The 18961-nt window shown below is 35.4% G+C and overlaps 2 protein-coding genes across 2 annotated transcripts in view; both read right to left on the bottom strand.

Annotated features, from left to right (window-relative positions):
- LOC118743878 (probable cytochrome P450 4aa1) overlaps positions 1-1337 on the bottom strand; it is a 32844-nt gene extending 31507 nt beyond the window's left edge. The window contains exon 1 of the mRNA XM_036476640.1: positions 1302-1337. Within this exon, the coding sequence (XP_036332533.1) occupies positions 1302-1337 (36 nt within the window). The remainder of the gene's footprint in view (positions 1-1301) is intronic.
- A 405-nt stretch (positions 1338-1742) lies between these two features.
- LOC118743876 (fatty acyl-CoA reductase 1) overlaps positions 1743-18961 on the bottom strand; it is a 47341-nt gene continuing 30122 nt past the window's right edge. The window contains exons 4-14 of the mRNA XM_036476639.1: positions 18244-18442; positions 17914-18153; positions 17715-17846; positions 17486-17614; positions 17310-17395; positions 12659-12775; positions 12346-12544; positions 11447-11686; positions 2348-2479; positions 2152-2277; positions 1743-2031 (exon numbers count right to left, since the gene is read on the bottom strand). Coding sequence (XP_036332532.1) covers positions 1911-2031; positions 2152-2277; positions 2348-2479; positions 11447-11686; positions 12346-12544; positions 12659-12775; positions 17310-17395; positions 17486-17614; positions 17715-17846; positions 17914-18153; positions 18244-18442 — 1721 coding nt within the window. The 3' untranslated portion in view covers positions 1743-1910. The remainder of the gene's footprint in view (positions 2032-2151; positions 2278-2347; positions 2480-11446; positions 11687-12345; positions 12545-12658; positions 12776-17309; positions 17396-17485; positions 17615-17714; positions 17847-17913; positions 18154-18243; positions 18443-18961) is intronic.

Below are 18961 nucleotides of genomic sequence, written 5' to 3'. Positions count from 1 at the left end.
CGCAATAATCAGCGCTTGGGCTGCTGAGTTAGGTGAATGTTCCTAAAGCTACTATTCAATCGCTTCTTTTGTATGGACAAAGGTTTCACATGCAAATTGATTTTAATAATTTTGAATTTTTGTGAGAAAAAATTAGAAATATTTGACGTTTAAAAGGCCAACGAATTTGAAAAATAAAATCTAATCAGCTGCTCTACTGATACTACCAGTTCAACGTAACTTCAACTGCATTTCGGCAAAAATTTAAAACCAAAGGTTTGTCTCTACGGGAAAAGCATTGGTGTTATTGAAGAGATTAAAATAAATTTATCTCAAATCGAGAATAACGAATATTTAAAAAATTTAAATGACTAGTGCAGATATCTCTTATTTGAGAATATAAAGCAACACTTGATTGTTCATTCTAATTTTTCAATCCATGAAATAAACATTAAAATAAAAAAAAAACCCATTTAATTGTACTTAATTTTTTTTTTTGCTTTCTTTCGAGCATCTTTGCAAGCATATTTACTAATGTTTTAGTGCTTATCTAAGCGGCGCTTAAAATAGATTTTTTCTTGCTTATTTTCTTCAGCCCTGATGATAAATTAGGGCGGACCTTCATATGTAGCATGCGTATCCGTGTGCATGCTTTTTACATTTACGCTTAGAAGTCAAAATCCATACGACTTTATCTCGTTTTCATGCGTTGTTATGTAGATGCTGCCATAAAAATTTGTATATTAAATTTTTCTGTCAAACGCACGCATACGTATGTATGTATGTTTATGCCTTTAGTAAATAGCTCGCGAAATTGATCGGTTTTATCTCTCTAATTGAAGTAGTTTTAAAGCATAACTTCATATCTAAATAATTATTGGTATGGGAGCTATAAGCTATAGTGGACCGATATTCGTAACTTTCACTCCCTATTGATAATAAGTGAAAATAAAGCGAAATTTCAAGTTCCTAGCACCATAAATCTATGAGTTACTTATAACGCAAAACCTCATATCCGAACGATCTCTTATATGAGAGTTATATGTTGTATTGGTCCGATTTTTTGCGGTGCCTAGAAGTGAATAATACATTATAAAAAGGCATCCGGTAACAGAATTTCAGTCGTATATCTCGAAAATTTACGGACTAGTTTGCGTTCACACCGAAAAACGGGCATGGCTAAATCAATTCACTTATACATACATATACTTTTTCATGGGTCTATCTCTCATTATTCTGGTACTTACAAACACCGAACCAAAGTTATATTGCCATTTCAAATCAACAAGTTGAAATCAGTTGAAAATTGCATTCGGTTATACCTCGTAATGATCTTCCTTCTGCGAGATAGATGGCATGGTAAAGCTTTCGAAGTTCTTTGAACTCTCGCATTAATATTCAAAATTGAAGATATGGAGTTGTCTGAAGGCTGCCGTTATCGAGTAGTTAGAAGTGGGTATCGTACTTGCACTCCGTAGACCCCAGTCTCGGCAATTCTGGTCTGAGCAACATTCAAAAAAGTTTTCTTCTAAAGCGGTCGCTCTTCGGCAGGTAAAGCCTATCCTAAAATCATGGCTTAAAAAATTACTGTCCGCACACCACAAATCGGAGGAGAAGCTCTGCCAACGACTAGCAAATGTGTAAGCGCCAAATATTATTATTATACTTTCAGAGCTTTTGTTGGTCATAGCATTAGCTTTAAGCATTAACCACTTACTTTTGTCCAATTTGGTTGAAAAAGTTTTACATAATAAAAATATGTACACCAAATGTATATTTCAATCGAAGTTATAGAAAGGTTAAGAACCTTCCTTGTAAATATTTACAATTAAAGCGCGATTAACATTTAGATCATTACATAGTATGTAACAGTTATAACATTAAATATATATAAAACTAAAAAAAAATCTAATATTTATTTTCAACTAAATTTATTTAACATTCTCCATTGAAGTGGCACGCAAGTACTCAAAAACGCCAATCCTGGAGCCTAGCCAATAAAACATACTGGCCAGGAAAGTGAACTTGCAAACTCGATCCAAAATGTATAAGCTTTTTGAAAGAAAAACGGGAGCCATATTAAGTATTTTGTAAATATAAGTACATAGATAAATACATTTTGTAAATGCATGAATAGCTGATTAAAGTACCAAATTCGTTTTGAACACTTACAATTTGAGTTGTGTCCTCGCCCGGGGCAATGAGGACAGTGGTTCTTTCATAACATATTGACGTCCTCCAAGAATGCAGGTACGCAAATAATCGTAATCATCAACGTCATTCATTTCTATTTTGAAACTATTTCGAAACCAGAATTTGGCTTAACAATGTATGCAGCTTATATTAAACCAATCAATACAGTACTTACATTAAGTTATCCTGCGGACACAAAACCTCTTGAATTTGCTCAAAATTCTGTGACTTAAAATCCCAGTAGCGCGTGGTAAAGAATTGCAGTACATCTAGGCCTATGGCAATGCGTGTTTGTACGCGGACCATGCTATAAAGGAAGAATTTCGAATGAAAAATCGAATAAAGCTTAAAATTTGTATTGGCCTTACAAACGCCGTTGCCCGAAAATAGCCAATAAGAAGTCTATAACATATGCCGGCAACCACATGAACATAATAACGCAGAACCAGTGATAAATCTAAAAAATGTTGGAGAGCTTAGTTAACCAAACAAATTTGTTGAAAATATCTAAATTGTATTACCTTATTCGTAGTGATATGCCCATCTGGATACCAAAGTCCGATTTCGAAAGGATATTTCATACCCAAATCGCGTCCTACATCCATCACCCATTTCCAAGTGCGTTTTTTTGCATCAGGCACAGTCAGATTGAAAACTGGTACATTTTTAGGCCTAATAGAGTTTTGGAGACAAATTAAAGTACATAGATTTATTATTGCACCTGTCGTAATTTTTTAATTTACGTTGGCGATTTAAATTAAGGTTAAGGTTCAGGGGACTGTTCTCGGATTAATGGTAATAAATTCTCAATACTCATTATTTTAGGAGCACGTTTAGCTTACCAAAAAAAAAACTTGTTTCAGCTTCGAAAAGAAAAATTGCCTTCTGCGACCATTTTAAGTCCAGGGAAAAGCAAATAAGGCCAGGTATTAAATTTACTGAATGTTAAAGATTTGGTAAGAGTACAGCTCGTTATAAAATAATCTTTGTACATATCTACGATTACGATTTTATTATTTTAATTGGTTTTTAATGCAGTGAAGTGAGAAATGCCTAACTGTAGTCCCAAAAAACTCAGTGCCATATTCAAAGAGGGTGTAATGCGGTAAGTGAAAGTGTATTTCACCATGAGGCTTAAGCATTTAAGAATGCTCGATGATGCGTGATGTTCCGCAGAGTTCAGTACAAAGACCTCTTTTCTGGTATATAACGTTTAAAGGTGTAATGTGACTTAACATCCCGATGGAGGCGTTTCACCTAATCACTAGCGGGACCTAGGGCCTATATTACACTCGCGCTCCATCTGGTTCTGTTTCTGGTATTCGCTTTCAGCTCTTTCCAGCTTAACCCGAGTTTCTTCTCCTCTTCGCGCGGTCTGCCGGAGGCCTGGCTCTGCTGATTAGGGGATTCCATAACAAGGCTTTATTAGCAATACTTATGCCTTCTTTGCGCAAACTGTGACCTACTCACTTCCATATCTGTCCCCGAATCCAGGTGCCTAGGAGCTCCTTGATAGCCTTTCATAGCAACTGCAACATTAGATTTGAAAAGCCTAATCTGTAACCTGGAACTCAGATTGTTGTTTTGCCATAACGTCTACAACATATCAAAGGCAGCTTTGGCTTTACGTATTCAACGTCCAATGTTTTCGTCAGTTCCTCAACCGGCGGTCACTGCGCTGACAAGGCATATGAAATTCTTCACAGTCTCAAGAGTTTGGTTGGAGACTTGGCAGTCATACTTAGAATTTGGGTCTTATTGAAGCTGAACATTTTCAGGCCTGTCGCCTTAAATAGCTTATATGTCTGGCGTGTTGCCCTTTTTAGACATATCAGAAAGACGATACACCAAGAGGCATATTTCCTGTCCCGTATTTTCTCTTGGCTGCCCTGGTTGTAGGGGGTGAAACTCTACGCTCAAGCTTCCCGGAAGCATCCATGGGTGTAGTGCGGGCACATCCAGGTCTATGCTTCCCAAGATGAAGGTCAGTTTATCCTGCGAGAGTGAGGAAACAGTGTGTAGTAGACGGACGAAGTAGCTGATGGGAGAGGTGCACGATACATGACCCAAGTATGGGGTCTATGGGTCCCAACGGCGATGAAGGCGACGGTTTTTTTCTTGTATTGAAAGAACTGTTGGACTTAAATGCAGTAATTTATGTATATCGCTAGCTTAGAGTGAAAAGTTGCTAAGTCCACTTTTTATGAAAACTCATATTTTGATATAGGAGGCTAGAGAAATTGAATACGCATCGTTTCGAAAATTATAAAGGTACTTGTTTTATTTTTTCCTCTTCATAAGCAATAAAAGGAAAATCTGCTAAGTCCAAAAGAAGCACCACAAATCCGATAAGGCCAAAATAATACGACATCTTTTAATAAATATCGAATCCTTCTGATTCTTATGGAGTTTTGCTTTGCTTTAAACGCGCAAAATGTTTGATTCAAACTCTTGCGAAATAGTTAAAGAAAATGGCTATAGGAAGATTTTTTAAAATGGGACTTAGCAACTTTTCTTTCTAAGCTAGCGACATATCAATTAAAACTTTTTATTTTCTTCCAAATTTTTTCTTGATATTTTAATTCGATTCAGGAGTAAATTACTCCAAAAAGCAGAGTAAAAACAAAACTTCCGAACAAGTATTTCATTTTACTAGGAAAAGCTTCGAAAAATCCCTCTTGGAACTCTAACTGTGTTGTATGAAATAGGTAATCCACTCAAATATTTTCAATGCGTGCAAAAACAAAACATATTAAGGTAGTTAGGAGTATTTGAAATAAAGTAGACCATAAATATCACACCATTTAAAAAAAAAGCATTATACCCTGTACTTTTCTACTTTATGCAAATCTATTCCTACATTTATTTATTAACAACTTTAACTAGCATATATATGTATGTATAATAATTTACCTTTTCTCCATAATATTGAAACGATATGGTAACAAAATGAATGCATTTATCGCCATGTCGACTGGTATTATTTCAGATCTTAATTCACCATTGCACAGCATTGAACGTATAACACCTTTTCCAGCACCGATCATAACTCCAGTGGGTCCATTTAGATTATCCACCCAACCGGGGTGTGGTTCTTGCACGGCGGGAGTGACTGTAAAATATTTAAATTAGTGAACATATAAATATGTACATATTTCTTGTACCATAAATAAGCTATTACATTTTTATGTACCAGAAAATACACGAATACTATTCTATAGTACATAAATTTACATACATACATATGCAAATATATCTCTAATTGAAATGTAAATTTTCATGAAAAAACATCAATAATTCCGTCCGGTAAGAGGATCAGTAGTAATATATTTCTAGGTTAGGTCATTTAATCGAGCATCAATTTCAAATCTTTAGGCGGTACCTATTTTTTATCGAAATTTTGAGATTTTCTATTACTCTGAAAATCCGAATTTGCCATTATATTTGCGATCCGACAAATCTTTAGTACAGCCTTCATGCAAAAAACATCCAACAATGACCGAAAATTGCCAAAAACGTAGAGTTTTGTAACAAAATAGCCAAATTTTTTTTTAAACACATTTTATTTATTATTATTAAAAATTTCATCGCAATCAAAGAAGAAAAACTGTACCACTCATAAAAAAAATAGTGGGTAGGCACTGTGGCCAATGGCAGCCATCTGTTATCACCTCTGCTTGGTTGTAAGCCACGCAAAGTCCATAAAAACTACGGATGCATCAGACTAGGCCGAGCATATCTACTTTGAAGTGCCATCAAATTATAACATAAGAAACTTTTATTACATGACAGTCGAGAAGCACATATGCAAAAATTTCATAATTTCATGCACTTAGGCGCTCGGTGTTAGTAGTCGCGCTTAAACAATTAAAGTTTTTTTTCCAAAAAATAAAAAAAACTCTTGAAATGCATATCTGAATAGGTAACCTAGCGCGAGAAATATTTGGTTTTAACCAGCTCTTTGGTTTTTAATAAGGGAACATTAAATTACATTCTTTTCTAGAAAATATGAATAATTACTAAGTGGCAGTCATAGGACAAACTTACAACAGATATAAAGTTCATAAGCATAAGAAGAGCAAAATATGAAGGTACCGGTACCATAACGTTTAAAGAGTGAAGTGCAAATTTGATTAACATATTTAGGACACGTTTAATGCTTTTGGTGTCAACCTAATTTCTCTGTCTCCATATAAAGACATTATAGTCAAGAGCAACTACTTGAATCTGAAAATTTAAAGGCATTACGCCTTATAAAACCCAGTACATACTACCACAGCTATGGGGAAGCTTTCAACGAAGGGTTTGAATGAAATGGGTATTTCTGTAGAGACGTACTGCAAGTTGTGTGGGTTTATGGAGGAAACCTCGGGAGGGCTCTGGGCTCATTCTATGTGACTGCCCACGTGTCATAAATACCAGACTGATACACCTAGGGGAACGATTATCTTTTCCATCCAAAATTTGGAACATGCAACCTTCCAAAGTGCTTAACTTCTTAAATAGCCTAAAGTTGGAGTGATTAAAATATGGGTTTAGCACAATAGAACACATAGGTCTCAGCGTATACCCAACATAATAATAACAATAGTGTTATCTTCAAGTCTTAACTTTTTGACTTAAATGCATCATGCCAAAGCAGCAGTCTCTTTTATTTCTAAATTATAATTGATGGAAATGTCCAATATGCGCAACCACGGTCAAGGACCTAATTGGGACTTAGTAGCATAAATAAGGCATTTCCATAAATTACAGTTTGGAAGTAAGAGAGACTGATGCATTTCTGACTTTTATGGTACCTTGCGAATGCTCTTCATATATTTTTAGCCGTTTACAGTTTACGACATACAACTTTATGACTGTATAAAACATCTTGTGAACTTCCTAAATATGTCGGGGGATTATATTCCATACCCTCTATTTACAATTTTCACAAGAACTACTTTGTGATGTTAGAAACCATCTGGGACTTACCTGTAATCACTGATGTTAATTATAACTTTACAATTTAATTGTTAATTCTTCTGTAAAGCGTTGTGCAAGGTCAGCATTAATATCTACGATGGCAGTTAAGTCTTAGGTCGTTTTTTATATCTGAATCTAATTTTTATGAAATGTGCAGATAGGGGGTGTTGAATATAAGCCCTCGATATATAAATATGTATATACAAATATGTGGACTTCATAAGTAATTAAAAAATGTCGTTTTATTTCAAGGTCACATGATCCTCTCTTTGGTTTAATTCTTAGAAATGAAGTCTATGAAATAGTAATTCGAATAAAAAATGTATTAGTATTTTATTAAATTTTATTTAGAATAATTTACCATATGTACTACAGTACAAGCAAATTTTATTAGCGATAATAATTGGTCCTACACACCATTTTTTTTATAAAAATGGATGCTCATAATTTTAAGTACACTATATTTATTTGCCTGAGTCACACAAGCTTCTAAAAGTATCAAAAATAGAGGTAGATGCAGTTATACAATACAAAACAGAGTATTTTTCTAAATTGGCAAGTGATCTTTTAAGGAATAAATTTACTATATTTCATTTATCAACTCTTCGTTGCGCGAGAAAAGCGCTAAAACGCCTGTCCACTTCAATAAATAATATACGAAGAGTCCAACAATTACGGTTTTGCAGAAGCGATCGATGCCATACATTCTGAAAAAGATAAGAGTAATACCGGTTATTGTACATAATCTAAAGTAATCATATGCTTGCTTCCAAGAAAAGTTAATGTTACTATGCATTAATAGTAATAAATTACTAACAATTTTCTGGGATTTCGTTTCAAGGATTTCAAAGCAAGAATACCTACATATCGATGGCTGAGTGGAAGATCGACCTATCTCGGCAGCCACTACTAGTCTGAGAAATTCAAGCGTGACATATATGTAACACTCGCGTTTAAAAAGAGTTAATATCTTGAGCATGGAAAGAGGAATCGGCGCTGGTCTATATTCCGAAGATGTGCCGATCATATCATAGCTTTATAAATGGGCGTTCTAGCAGAGCTCTTTACTAATATAGAAGGCGAATCATCAAATACAGAATAGTACGACTACATATACGTATGTGCGCTCTTCAATCAAAGTAGCCTAAGTCGGGATATGCCCTTTTCCCTTTAAAGCAACATTTCATTGGGTGTCCAAAGAATATTTTAGCAGTTAACTAGCCATACGCGTAGGTCAAGATGCCCTTTTAATAGGAGCTTAATAAAAATATAAACATTTTCAAGGGAAACTGATTATTTTTTAATTCAAAGTCAAACCCTCTAAAGTCACTTAAGTTACTTTAATTGAACGGCACAAATATGTAATAGGTCAAAGTCATTATTTTCTTTGACAATCAAGTCAGCAGGTGCTACGATCTAAAATACTATTCGGGTCGAGAAATAGTCAAAAAATCCTGCTAGCGCCGTAATCATTGAACACGTCAATACCACTCTTTGCGAGACTCCCGAGCATGATAAAATTAAAGCGAACCACTGAAGTTAAACAAAATCATAGTAAAACAAATTTCCGGTCCATCATAAGACACTAAGACACTGCACCTAGCACTTCAAACGGTGGTGTACACCAATACACAAGAAACTGCGCTCCATGAGGTTGTACAAAAGGTGTAGTCTTCGCTGGGAAATAAACGATATACGTTGGCATCACTCAGCAATATAGGGATTGAGAACTTCCTGGTAAAGTGGATAGGAAGCAGCGAAGTAGCAAAATATGGCATACGTTGCGTTTTTGCGACTCATTCCAAGTTAGATAGGCACATTGTGCTCTGTATTATGGCAAGAAAATTTTTGTTAAAAAGTTGGGCCTACTCCCTGATCTTATGATGTGTAGAAGGCGGTGTTTCGCCCAAATATTGCATACAGTTCGCTGGTTTAGTGGAAAGACATAGATACAAACTAAGATTATACAAACAATATTGAGTACGGTACAAAGGTCAGCTTGCATTGCGAGGGCGATCTGATTCTGTTTAATGGAGACCTTCAATGTTATCGGTCAAATGAAACCGATTAATATTTTCATTAAGGATAGTGCTTCACAGAGTGCGCTGAGGTTAAGGGAACTGATTCCGTGGAACCAACGCACCATACGTGCGTTAACAGATCATTGAAGATTAAGGGATCTGGTCCAACGATTTATGTCGATCCTGTGACAATTCAGCTGAACACATGCTTTTCGAATGCGACGCCGAGACGAGAAGACGAGAGAAGCACCGAAACACATACACTCGATGTCTGCAAACCACCTTTTGGTCTTCCTAATCGTTTAAAAAATTTTCTGAGTGTTCGGAATTTATGAGTCTGAATTTCGTCATAAATATGATTCTGAGACCCGTTAACAAGGCTGACTTATTTCGGACTCTTTTGAGGTAATAAATTCTGAGTTGGACAACAGTAACATAGTTCACGAGAAGTTAACGTTTATTAAAAATCACCATTATTAAAAAAATATTTGTGTTTAAAGAGCTTTAAACAGCCATATGTGTGCATTTCAAAGTCTAATTCGACTCCAAACTTGGAGGGCGTGCTCTTTTAATAAGAGAAATATACTCTTTTTAACTCTTTTTTGAACTCATAATCTGGGTTACAACTCAGAATTCTGAGCCTTTTCTGACTCTAAAACCAGTCCGAATGTTTACAAGGAAGGGTTTAGACTTGAGCGAGGTGTTGTAAGGAGCAAGACGGCACAATAGATCTCTTGGTCGCACTGCAGAGCTCCACTAATACCTGCCTATCTATCTACTGCAACTTCTTATTTTCTTAAACTCCTCCGCGGACTGTTAACTTGTTGCCTCCTTACAGGGTTTTTGAATTTTACACTTATTTTTCAACTTGTTTTCCAGCAGCCGGATGCCAACATTCGCTAATTTTGATCGCTAAAAATCTCAAAAGGAATAGCAGAGGGGCCTAACAAAATCTAGTTACATGCCTCTCATACTGCCTTCTTTGGCTTACACATTGCATCTGCTATGTCTCCATGTTGTGTACTTTTAGGCCCAACTGCTTTTCATTTAGAGAATTTTAGCGACGAAAATTAAGCGTAGCGATTGTCAGAATTGCACTGTAGATGTCGGTAATTATCAGCCTTATTGTGAAATACTATTTTAAGGAAAATTTCATTCTATACACTTCTACCACTGAGTAAGAATGTTACTGCAAAGTCAAGAAGCGAGCTTTAATTTGAAAACTCTTCACTCTTAAGGCTTCTCCCTAATCCTATTGTAAATTAACCGGATATATATATATATATACTCACATCTTCTGATGGAATCTGGCCTTTGGTAAGTCCTCGTTCTTTTCTTTTAAAATATATTCACGGCCACCTTTAATGCAACCAATTAGATACTCCTCTTCGCTGTGTTCGGTATTCATGTTCATGTTGAAGCTACGAGTATATAATTTTAATGAGTAATAAAAAGTGAAACTGCTCATTTTTGTAATGCTTACATAGCTTTATCCTCCTTTGAAAGATCCTGCCATAAATTGCCAAATTTATCTGATCTAAAGCACCACGGATGTAGAGTGAAAAACTGCAAAACGTCAAGACCGGTGGAGATTTTGTTTTGAACGCGAACCATGCTGAAATATTGGCAAAGATTGAATAGTGTACGTATTTATACATACCTATGTACGTATGTATGCAAATATGATTGGCTAAATTGAAGGATAGAGGGTGTTTCAAAAAGAGTTGTTGGTTTTTCTTCTAAATATTTTTCTTTTTTTCACATATAAAGTTCAGATATTAAGGTCCAGTTTTTATAATACGAAAATTTAAGCTTTTTTTGCGACTTCTTTTTCCAATATATTTTATATGTATTTTAGCATTTTTAGTTTGTAATCATGTTTCATAAATATTTTGCTTTTTTTCAGAAGAACAATGAACTTTTCAGCGTACGAAAGGGCTATAAATATATTTTCGATCAACCTTTATAGTTTTTTACATATTTGTTTTTTTTTTATCAAAATAAGGAATCTTCTCTGCACCTTAAACCTTTTTCTTAATAAAAAATATTTAATAGTTTTGGTCAAAATATATTTGCTATTCTTGGATTTAATTTTGCGGATAATGTCTTTTTAATTAATTAGTAATAAATAAAATATGCCGCATTAAAAGATTAAAATAGGCAATAGTTTCAGTCTCTGGTTAAATTTGAAAACTTATTTGTAAAAGTTCACTTTTTGTAACTTTGTTCTTACTTTCTGACAAAGCTCCCAATTTCTACACCCTTTAATTAAAAAAAAAAAAACTTACAATCGCTTTTGCCCGAATATCAGTAGTAGAAAGTCCAAGAAGTATGCGGGCAACCAATGGAACATCAGCACATTGAAATGATGGTACAACTTGTTGGTTGTGATAACAGTATCGGGATACCAGAGCCCCACATTGAGTGGATAGTCACGTCCCAAACGCTTACACATGCTGATCACATCACCCATTTTCGTCTTGCGATGATCGGCATTAGTGATATTGTAGACGGGCACCTCGGTGGGACTAAAAAGAATTATGTTGATACTAATATACTACATATGTACATATACTGTCAACTAAGTAAAATAAGAAAGTTTGTTATGAATTAACCCTCAACATAATTGCGGTTATGATTTATTACCAAAGATTTCTCATTGGGCTTTAAATAACAAAAATTTAGTACACACTCATTAAAAAGCTTTAGCCGATAATAACACCGGGCAACAGTAAATTTTACACACACAAAAATAAATATAACTACTCGGGAAACTAGGGGCCAAATACTACATATAGGAAAACCGCGAGTTTGTGAGTTTTTCTCTCTCAAGTCAGAAATTTTTCAAATCGGCTTTGAAATTTTAAAATTTAATTAAAAAATTATTTTGCAAAATTCAGTGCAATGCATGGTGGAATAATAATTCAACCATGAGTGCAATGTAGAATAACAATATGGATACCAAATTAAAAAAAAAAAACTTCTGAAGAATTGAGCAAAATAAATTTTTTTTGTGAACTGAAAGGAAAGTATCCTTTTAAAGTTTCATTTTTGAATATCTTTGAAATTTTCCAATAGCTAGTTTTGAAAAAACAAAGGCAGTCCGTCCTGTGAAGCCCATATAGCTTTCAATTGCCTTTATGCAGAGGGTTATTTGAGTTCGCTTTGCATGAATGCAACCACTTACCGTGCGCTGCTCTTGTTAAATTCGTATGGCATCACAATCAGTCCGTTGATGGCATAATCGACTGGAATAACTTCGGAGCGATTATTTTCATCTACAAGCACGGAGCGTATGACGCCTTTGCCAACGCCAATCATCAGACCTGTGGGTCCATTTAAGTTGTCCACCCAACCTTCTTTCGGCTCAAAGGCGGCAGGAGTCACTGGATTTATTTTTTTATTTTTTTTTGTAACGCAAATAGTTTTAGAAGAGAAAAAGTAATGAGAAAGTTAATTTAAAGTACATTTAAAATAATAATCAATAAACAAATATTTACCAGTGAACCGCGCCACAATGAGGGTATTAGTTGGCTGAGATGTGTATGGATGTATGTATGTGTGATTGTGTGAGTGGGTGGTTGTTTGGTGTGAGTGATATTTTGGGTGAGTTTTTTGTTTTAATATTCATGTTTGTATGTGAGTGATTCTATATGTATAAGTAGATATATTTATATTTGTGAGAGAACAATAGGTTTATTTATGTTTGTAGGTTTGTATGTATATATGCATAATAGAGTATATGTAGCGTATATATGTATTAAAGTATGTACATAAATTTATTCTTGTATTTCTGCTGGATAAGTCTTGTAATTTGTTGGTATTTCTTTGTGTAAGTGTAGCCAATTTAACCCTATAATCCTGGAAAAGTCTGCCTTACAGTAAACACAATTTCCACACATATAACAAGTTCTTATTACAAACGTATTTATTTAATTGAAACGAATAAAATTGCAGTTTGCAGTAAAGAATCACTGCATGACCGATTATTTCTTCCAAGACTTAATACACGTACATTAATGGCCGCTGCCATGTCAAACTATCGAATGTGAAAATGGGTATTTTTCAGTGGAGCAAAAAAACTGTTTTGTGGGATTCGACACTTTGTTTGTCCTCTGCTTCTAAGAAGACTAGAAATTTCACGATTTGCCAAAACATTTTTGCACATTCGATAGTTTGACATGATAACGACGATATATGGTAAAAGTATTCCTAACGTTATTTAACATTTAAGGGTTGAATAGGTAAAAAAAACTGTAAAGAATAACGCCGTACTGCAGTAAGTCGACCTCTTGGCGCACAAACGAAATCTAGAAGCGACTGTGGCACAGCTTCCTGTTTGGAATCGTACCCACATTGGGCTTCAGAACTCTAAACGCGGTATTAGGTATAAAATGAGACTAACCTCCCATGAGCTCCGCGTCCACCCACAGCTTTACTCCTCAGATGACGAAGACCGCAATCAGGTGGACTAGTAATCAGTGTACGAGACTTAGTAGTTGGATGGTTCAGGCTGTAAATTTTTACACGGTTGAGCGAAGCTTAACGGAAGGGTGGTTTAGAGGTCTCCATAGAGAACTCTCGATTACCCTCAAACTTAGGCTTTCACATCACTACAGTGTTTTCCACGCAGTGTTAATTGTAATTAAGGAAACAGTAGATGAACTGCTCAATTCAATAAATATCTTCCTGAATTCCTGAACGCTCTTTTAGTTGGATCTGTTCCTTTCATATCCAGACTTATACGAGTATATGTACTGCGTCACAATGATAGTGAAGGAAACTGTTTTGCGGATGAGTTGACTAGGAAATACACACTCGAGTTGGCCTCGCCGAAAAAAAGAGAGAGTAGCAGTACCTTTCACTACTCTTTGACAAAAGAGCCTTTGGTTTAGCTCAGCTAGCGTAGGGGAAAAAACAGGTCATGCGCAATTTCAAAGTCTTGCCCGCCTAAGATGGAACAGAGGTGGTGCAGGGTTCCAATGGCCTTTTCATCGTTACCGAAAAGGAACCAAATGGTTGACGCTAATACACGCGATTGGTTAGAAAGTCGGTGTAGTGGTAAGCAGTGCGCGCTTTCACTCCGCAGGGCCTGGGTTCAAACCCTGGTCAAAGCAACATCGCAAAAAAAAAATTAGAAAAAACGTTTTTTCTTAACAGCGGGCGCCACTCGGCAGGCAATGGCAAACCTCCGAGTGTATTTCTGCCATGAAAAACAGCTTCTCATAAAAATACAATCGCCGTTCGGAGTCGGCGTAAAACTGTAGATCCCTCCCGTTTGTGTGACAACATCAAGGCGCACGCCACAAATCGGAGGAGAAGCTCGGCCAAAAACTGACGTATATGACCTGCAGAATGCGCTGAATATGGTGGCAAAGGACGAAGAAGAAGGGCTAAACATAAACCCTAAGAAAAAGGCTTAGGTATTTTCTCCAGAAGCTTTATTGGAATCTGCACCCAGATAAAGCCATTCATGGCCAGGGTATCCATGAGTCGCCTGAAAGCTAATGGGGAGGAACTGGGGCATCACATCAAAATTGGCATGGTGGATGTATGACACCATTTTCAAAACCAATCTAATAACAATACTAACCGCTGCTATACAGACGCTTCTAAGCGTGCCTTCGCTGCACTTTCTAATCAAGAAAGAGGGTATTTTATTTACAGTACAGGGTACAGTGCGGAAGATAAGAAGCTGATACAACTCTGCAAAGCTTAACTTCAAACAAAACTCCAAGGTCTTTTTGCTTAATGGAACCAATAGGGAGAATTTGGTATATGGGTGGCTTCAAGACTGGCCTTACCGTCGGCTCCCTTTTACTAGGTCAAGGTCAATATATAAAAAGTGGGGGAAGTGGGACACTATTCACAGCCGGAATAAACAGAATGCGTTTGAAATATACGTTAACATATCATCAGGAACGTTCTAAAGAATAAGTAAACAAAAAAGTTTATTCCAAACGTTCACATTGGATAAAGAAATGCAGCCTAGGTATGTATATATATATATATATAAGTTAGGGAAATATTCAATAATATCTAAGGGATATGAAATCGGGATGGTTGAAGTTAGCCACTTTGGGGTAGTCACCCTAACCCGTGTCCCTTAAACACGACAAACAACAAAATTGCACCGTACACCTCTGAGCCAAAAGTAATGGCCAAATGTAATGAGCCAAAAGTAAAAAAAAAACTGCAATAATTAAAATACTTCCTTAGCTTAGTTTAATGCCTTTGTGGGACATATAATTCACTTACGTTAGTGTGATAAATACAAGAACGAAGTTATTGAAGACACTAAACTTTGGAACAAAAAATCGATTTCATACTTTCAGATCCGACTGTAAATGTTGAAGATATGACGAAATTTAAAAAAACGCAACCCTTACGTTCGGCCAAAAAAGGCTTTTTTTTTATTTCCGCGCTAAAAGTACAGACATTGGGGGTGTAAAACTAAACCACATGGGGCACGCCTTTATTTTGTTCTAAGTGCAAAATCAAGGCATCTGAATTAAAAAAAAAAATTAGAGGTCGCTACAAGGGCTTGAAAAAATTAAATTTTATTTAATGGTAAAAATTCGACTTTGGCCAGCTATAACTCAGCGAGTTTATAAATACATAAGTTTCAATAACAACGTACGACAAACACCAAAAACTCTCAAAACAGTCAACATACTTACGAAGCTACGAGCCAAATATAGTAAAACTGTGTTTTAAGTATTTCTCTCTGACGTCAGGGGGTTTTTTTTAAAGGACATTGAAATTTATAATGTGATTAATTTAAAAAAAAAAATTGTTTACAACCTCTGTGCAGTGTAGAATAACAATGTGGGTGAATGAGATAATTGTGTAGCATTTAAAAAAAATAACCTTTTTCCATAAGAATGAATAGGTAGGTATTCGAAATGTTCTCTTAACTAATTTAATTTTTTTATGCTAATAAAGTTCGAAGGATGAAATTCTAATATTTGAAATTTTTAAGGATATTCAAGGATAACATTTTAAAAGGTATTTTCAATATCTATTCGTCCTTATGCACCAATAAGCATAAACTTTTTTAATTTTGCGGAATTTTGTCTTTTATTTTAAATCCATATTGCTATTTGAGGCCATTAGAACAGAAGTGTCCCAACCCAAAAATAATCTTTTTTTGTACTGCCGACTTAAAATAGCCCTAAATATGATCCATTTTGAAATTAAAGTCAATTATTTCTTAATTTTAAGGTACAGAGCAACATAACGTACCACCAAATTTAGGAATCTACATTAAAATTTATTACATTTGAAACTACTTTAAGATTTTGAGTACAAAAAACCAAAAAAAAAATTGTGGGTTAGGCCACTTCTGTTTTTATTGCCTCATTTTACACCAGACCAAACTTTTTAAATAATTTTTGAATTAATCATCTCTTTGGTCCCCACTTTCGAGAATGTGTTTTTGATTTTTAAGTGTATAAAATTGAATTCGCGCGATGTAATATGCCAAATTTATTAGATTCCAAGTCAATATTTTTTCGATTATCTGATTTTTTTTTTTAATTAAAATTTTTTCAAACCCTGGAAGCCACTCCTAAATTTTTTTTTTAACTTTTGAAATTTTCGTGGATGTCCACCCCAACATACATACATATATCTTATCATCTTTGATTAAAATTTTTTCAAATCCTGGTAGCGACACCTAATTTTTTTTTTTAAATTTTGGAATTTTCGTGGATGTTTTTGTTTGGTACGTAGAACAAGGACCACCCCAACATACATACATATATCTTATAACTATGAGTATTTACTTACTGATATCCATTACACTCAATTATTTTGCTATTACATACATTTGTGTTTGCATAAAAAATATGCATTTTTATTTTATTCATATCAAAAACTGACACACACTTATACAACATACTCATGTATGTATGCAAATCATGCGATTGTGTCACTTAAATCTAAATAGGGCAACCTATAAATAAACAAATATAAAATTCATAACCGCTAGGTGCACTTTGTGCAAATAAAGCAAATCAAAGCAAAAATTTCAGCGCAGCTATTATTTTTTATAGCATCCTTTATCCTTGCGGCATTACAGCATTCCTTATGTCTTTATGTACTCATCGGCTCACTTCAGCTGCTTATTGCATAGACGCTTTTAGGCGCTGATAAAGGACGCTATGCGATTATAAAGCCAATATACTAGTAGGCCTACTATCACAGCCTTACAGAAACGATCCAACACGTATAGGCTGTAAAAATCAGAAATGCACACATGTAAGTAGTACATTACAAAAAGTTCACCGTTGCACTCTTCAGCTGCTGACTCTTCTTATGCTTACATTTTGAGATTGCGACGTGCACGCGGCAATGATTCCGGCGTTTCTTTCATCAGATATAGGCGGCCACCATGCAGACAAGAGAGCATATATTCTTCAATGGACTCTTTCGGATCCATATCCATGTTAAAGCTGTATAGAGGTTTGATTAATCATTAATTAGTCTTAACTATTTATGAGCAAAATGTGTACGCCAACATTTGTTCTATCTCTCTCTGCGTTTAATGCTTACATTTGCTTATCTTCCGGTGTCAGCGATTTCCAGAGTCCATCAAATGCTGGAGATTTGAATACCCATGAACGCATCGAAAAGAATTGCAGCACACTCAGTCCTATTTGAATGCGACGTTGTACGCGTAACATACTAAAATTTAGAGAGAATCATCAGTGGTGCTGAACGAAATCGAGCTTGAGACTTTCATAACACTTACAAACGCTTCTGACCCAATAGGAAGAGTATGGCATCTATGAAATATGCCGGCAACCAATGGAAAAGTATAACATTGATTTGATGATGCAATCGATTTGTTGTTATACAACCATCCGGATACCACAAACACAACTCCATCGGGTAATCATAACCAATTTTCTTGCCCATCTCGATAGCCTCGCCCCATTGCATTTTGCGATGCTCGGCTGCTGTGATATTGTAAATGGGTACGGAGGCGGGGCTGCAGAGGAACGAAAAGGCGCAATTTTAGCTTTGCTATTTAAGGTGTAAAAGGGAAAAACAATTGTTTTTTTTTTTTTTGTTCGCATACCGAGTTGCCTGCTTATTGAACTCGTAGGGCATAACGATAAGTCCATTGATGGCATAATCAACTGGTATAACTTCAGATTTGAAACGCGTATCGATGAGCATAGAACGTATAACACCTTTACCGGCGCCCACCAAAAGACCAGTGGGTCCATTCAAATTATCAACCCAACCGGGAACAGGTTCATACGCCGATGGCGATACTATATCATAGGGAAGGTAGGAATTAAGTTTAATAATTTGGATTAGGATTGCATGAGTAAGGAACATGAAAAATCGTTTGGGAAGGGATGTGGTTTCGTTAGTAATTGGGATAGAGGTTCCATGAAAGGATATGTGAATAATGATCTATGTATTTGCAGATGTTTATTTATTTATATGGAAAATGGGTGGATCGTATGGGAATGAAGGAAATTACGGAAAATGTTGTATAGTAGAATATCAAAAAAATAACTACTGCAATATGTAGCAAAATGGAATAGAATGGTGACAAAAGGTTCAACAGTCTTATGTTTGTGAAAGATCTGGTAGAGAGGTAGCGACTAGAGAATATGTCAAGTGGTTTCATAAGTATATTTATTTGAAAAAATTTAATATTTTACGCTAAGAGCTACACCTTTTTGGTACCAATTTTGGGAGGAGAATTAGCTCATATCTTACTATTTAATTAATGAAGCTAAAGTCACAAAAGTCAGCCACGGACTAAGAGCGAAGAAAGTGAG

The sequence above is a fragment of the Rhagoletis pomonella genome, unplaced genomic scaffold (genome assembly GCF_013731165.1).
Source record: "Rhagoletis pomonella isolate Grant_MI unplaced genomic scaffold, Rhpom_1.0 Rhpom_scaffold_00007, whole genome shotgun sequence".
Classification (NCBI taxonomy): domain Eukaryota; kingdom Metazoa; phylum Arthropoda; class Insecta; order Diptera; family Tephritidae; genus Rhagoletis; species Rhagoletis pomonella.
This window is presented reverse-complemented; position numbering and strand designations above follow the sequence as displayed.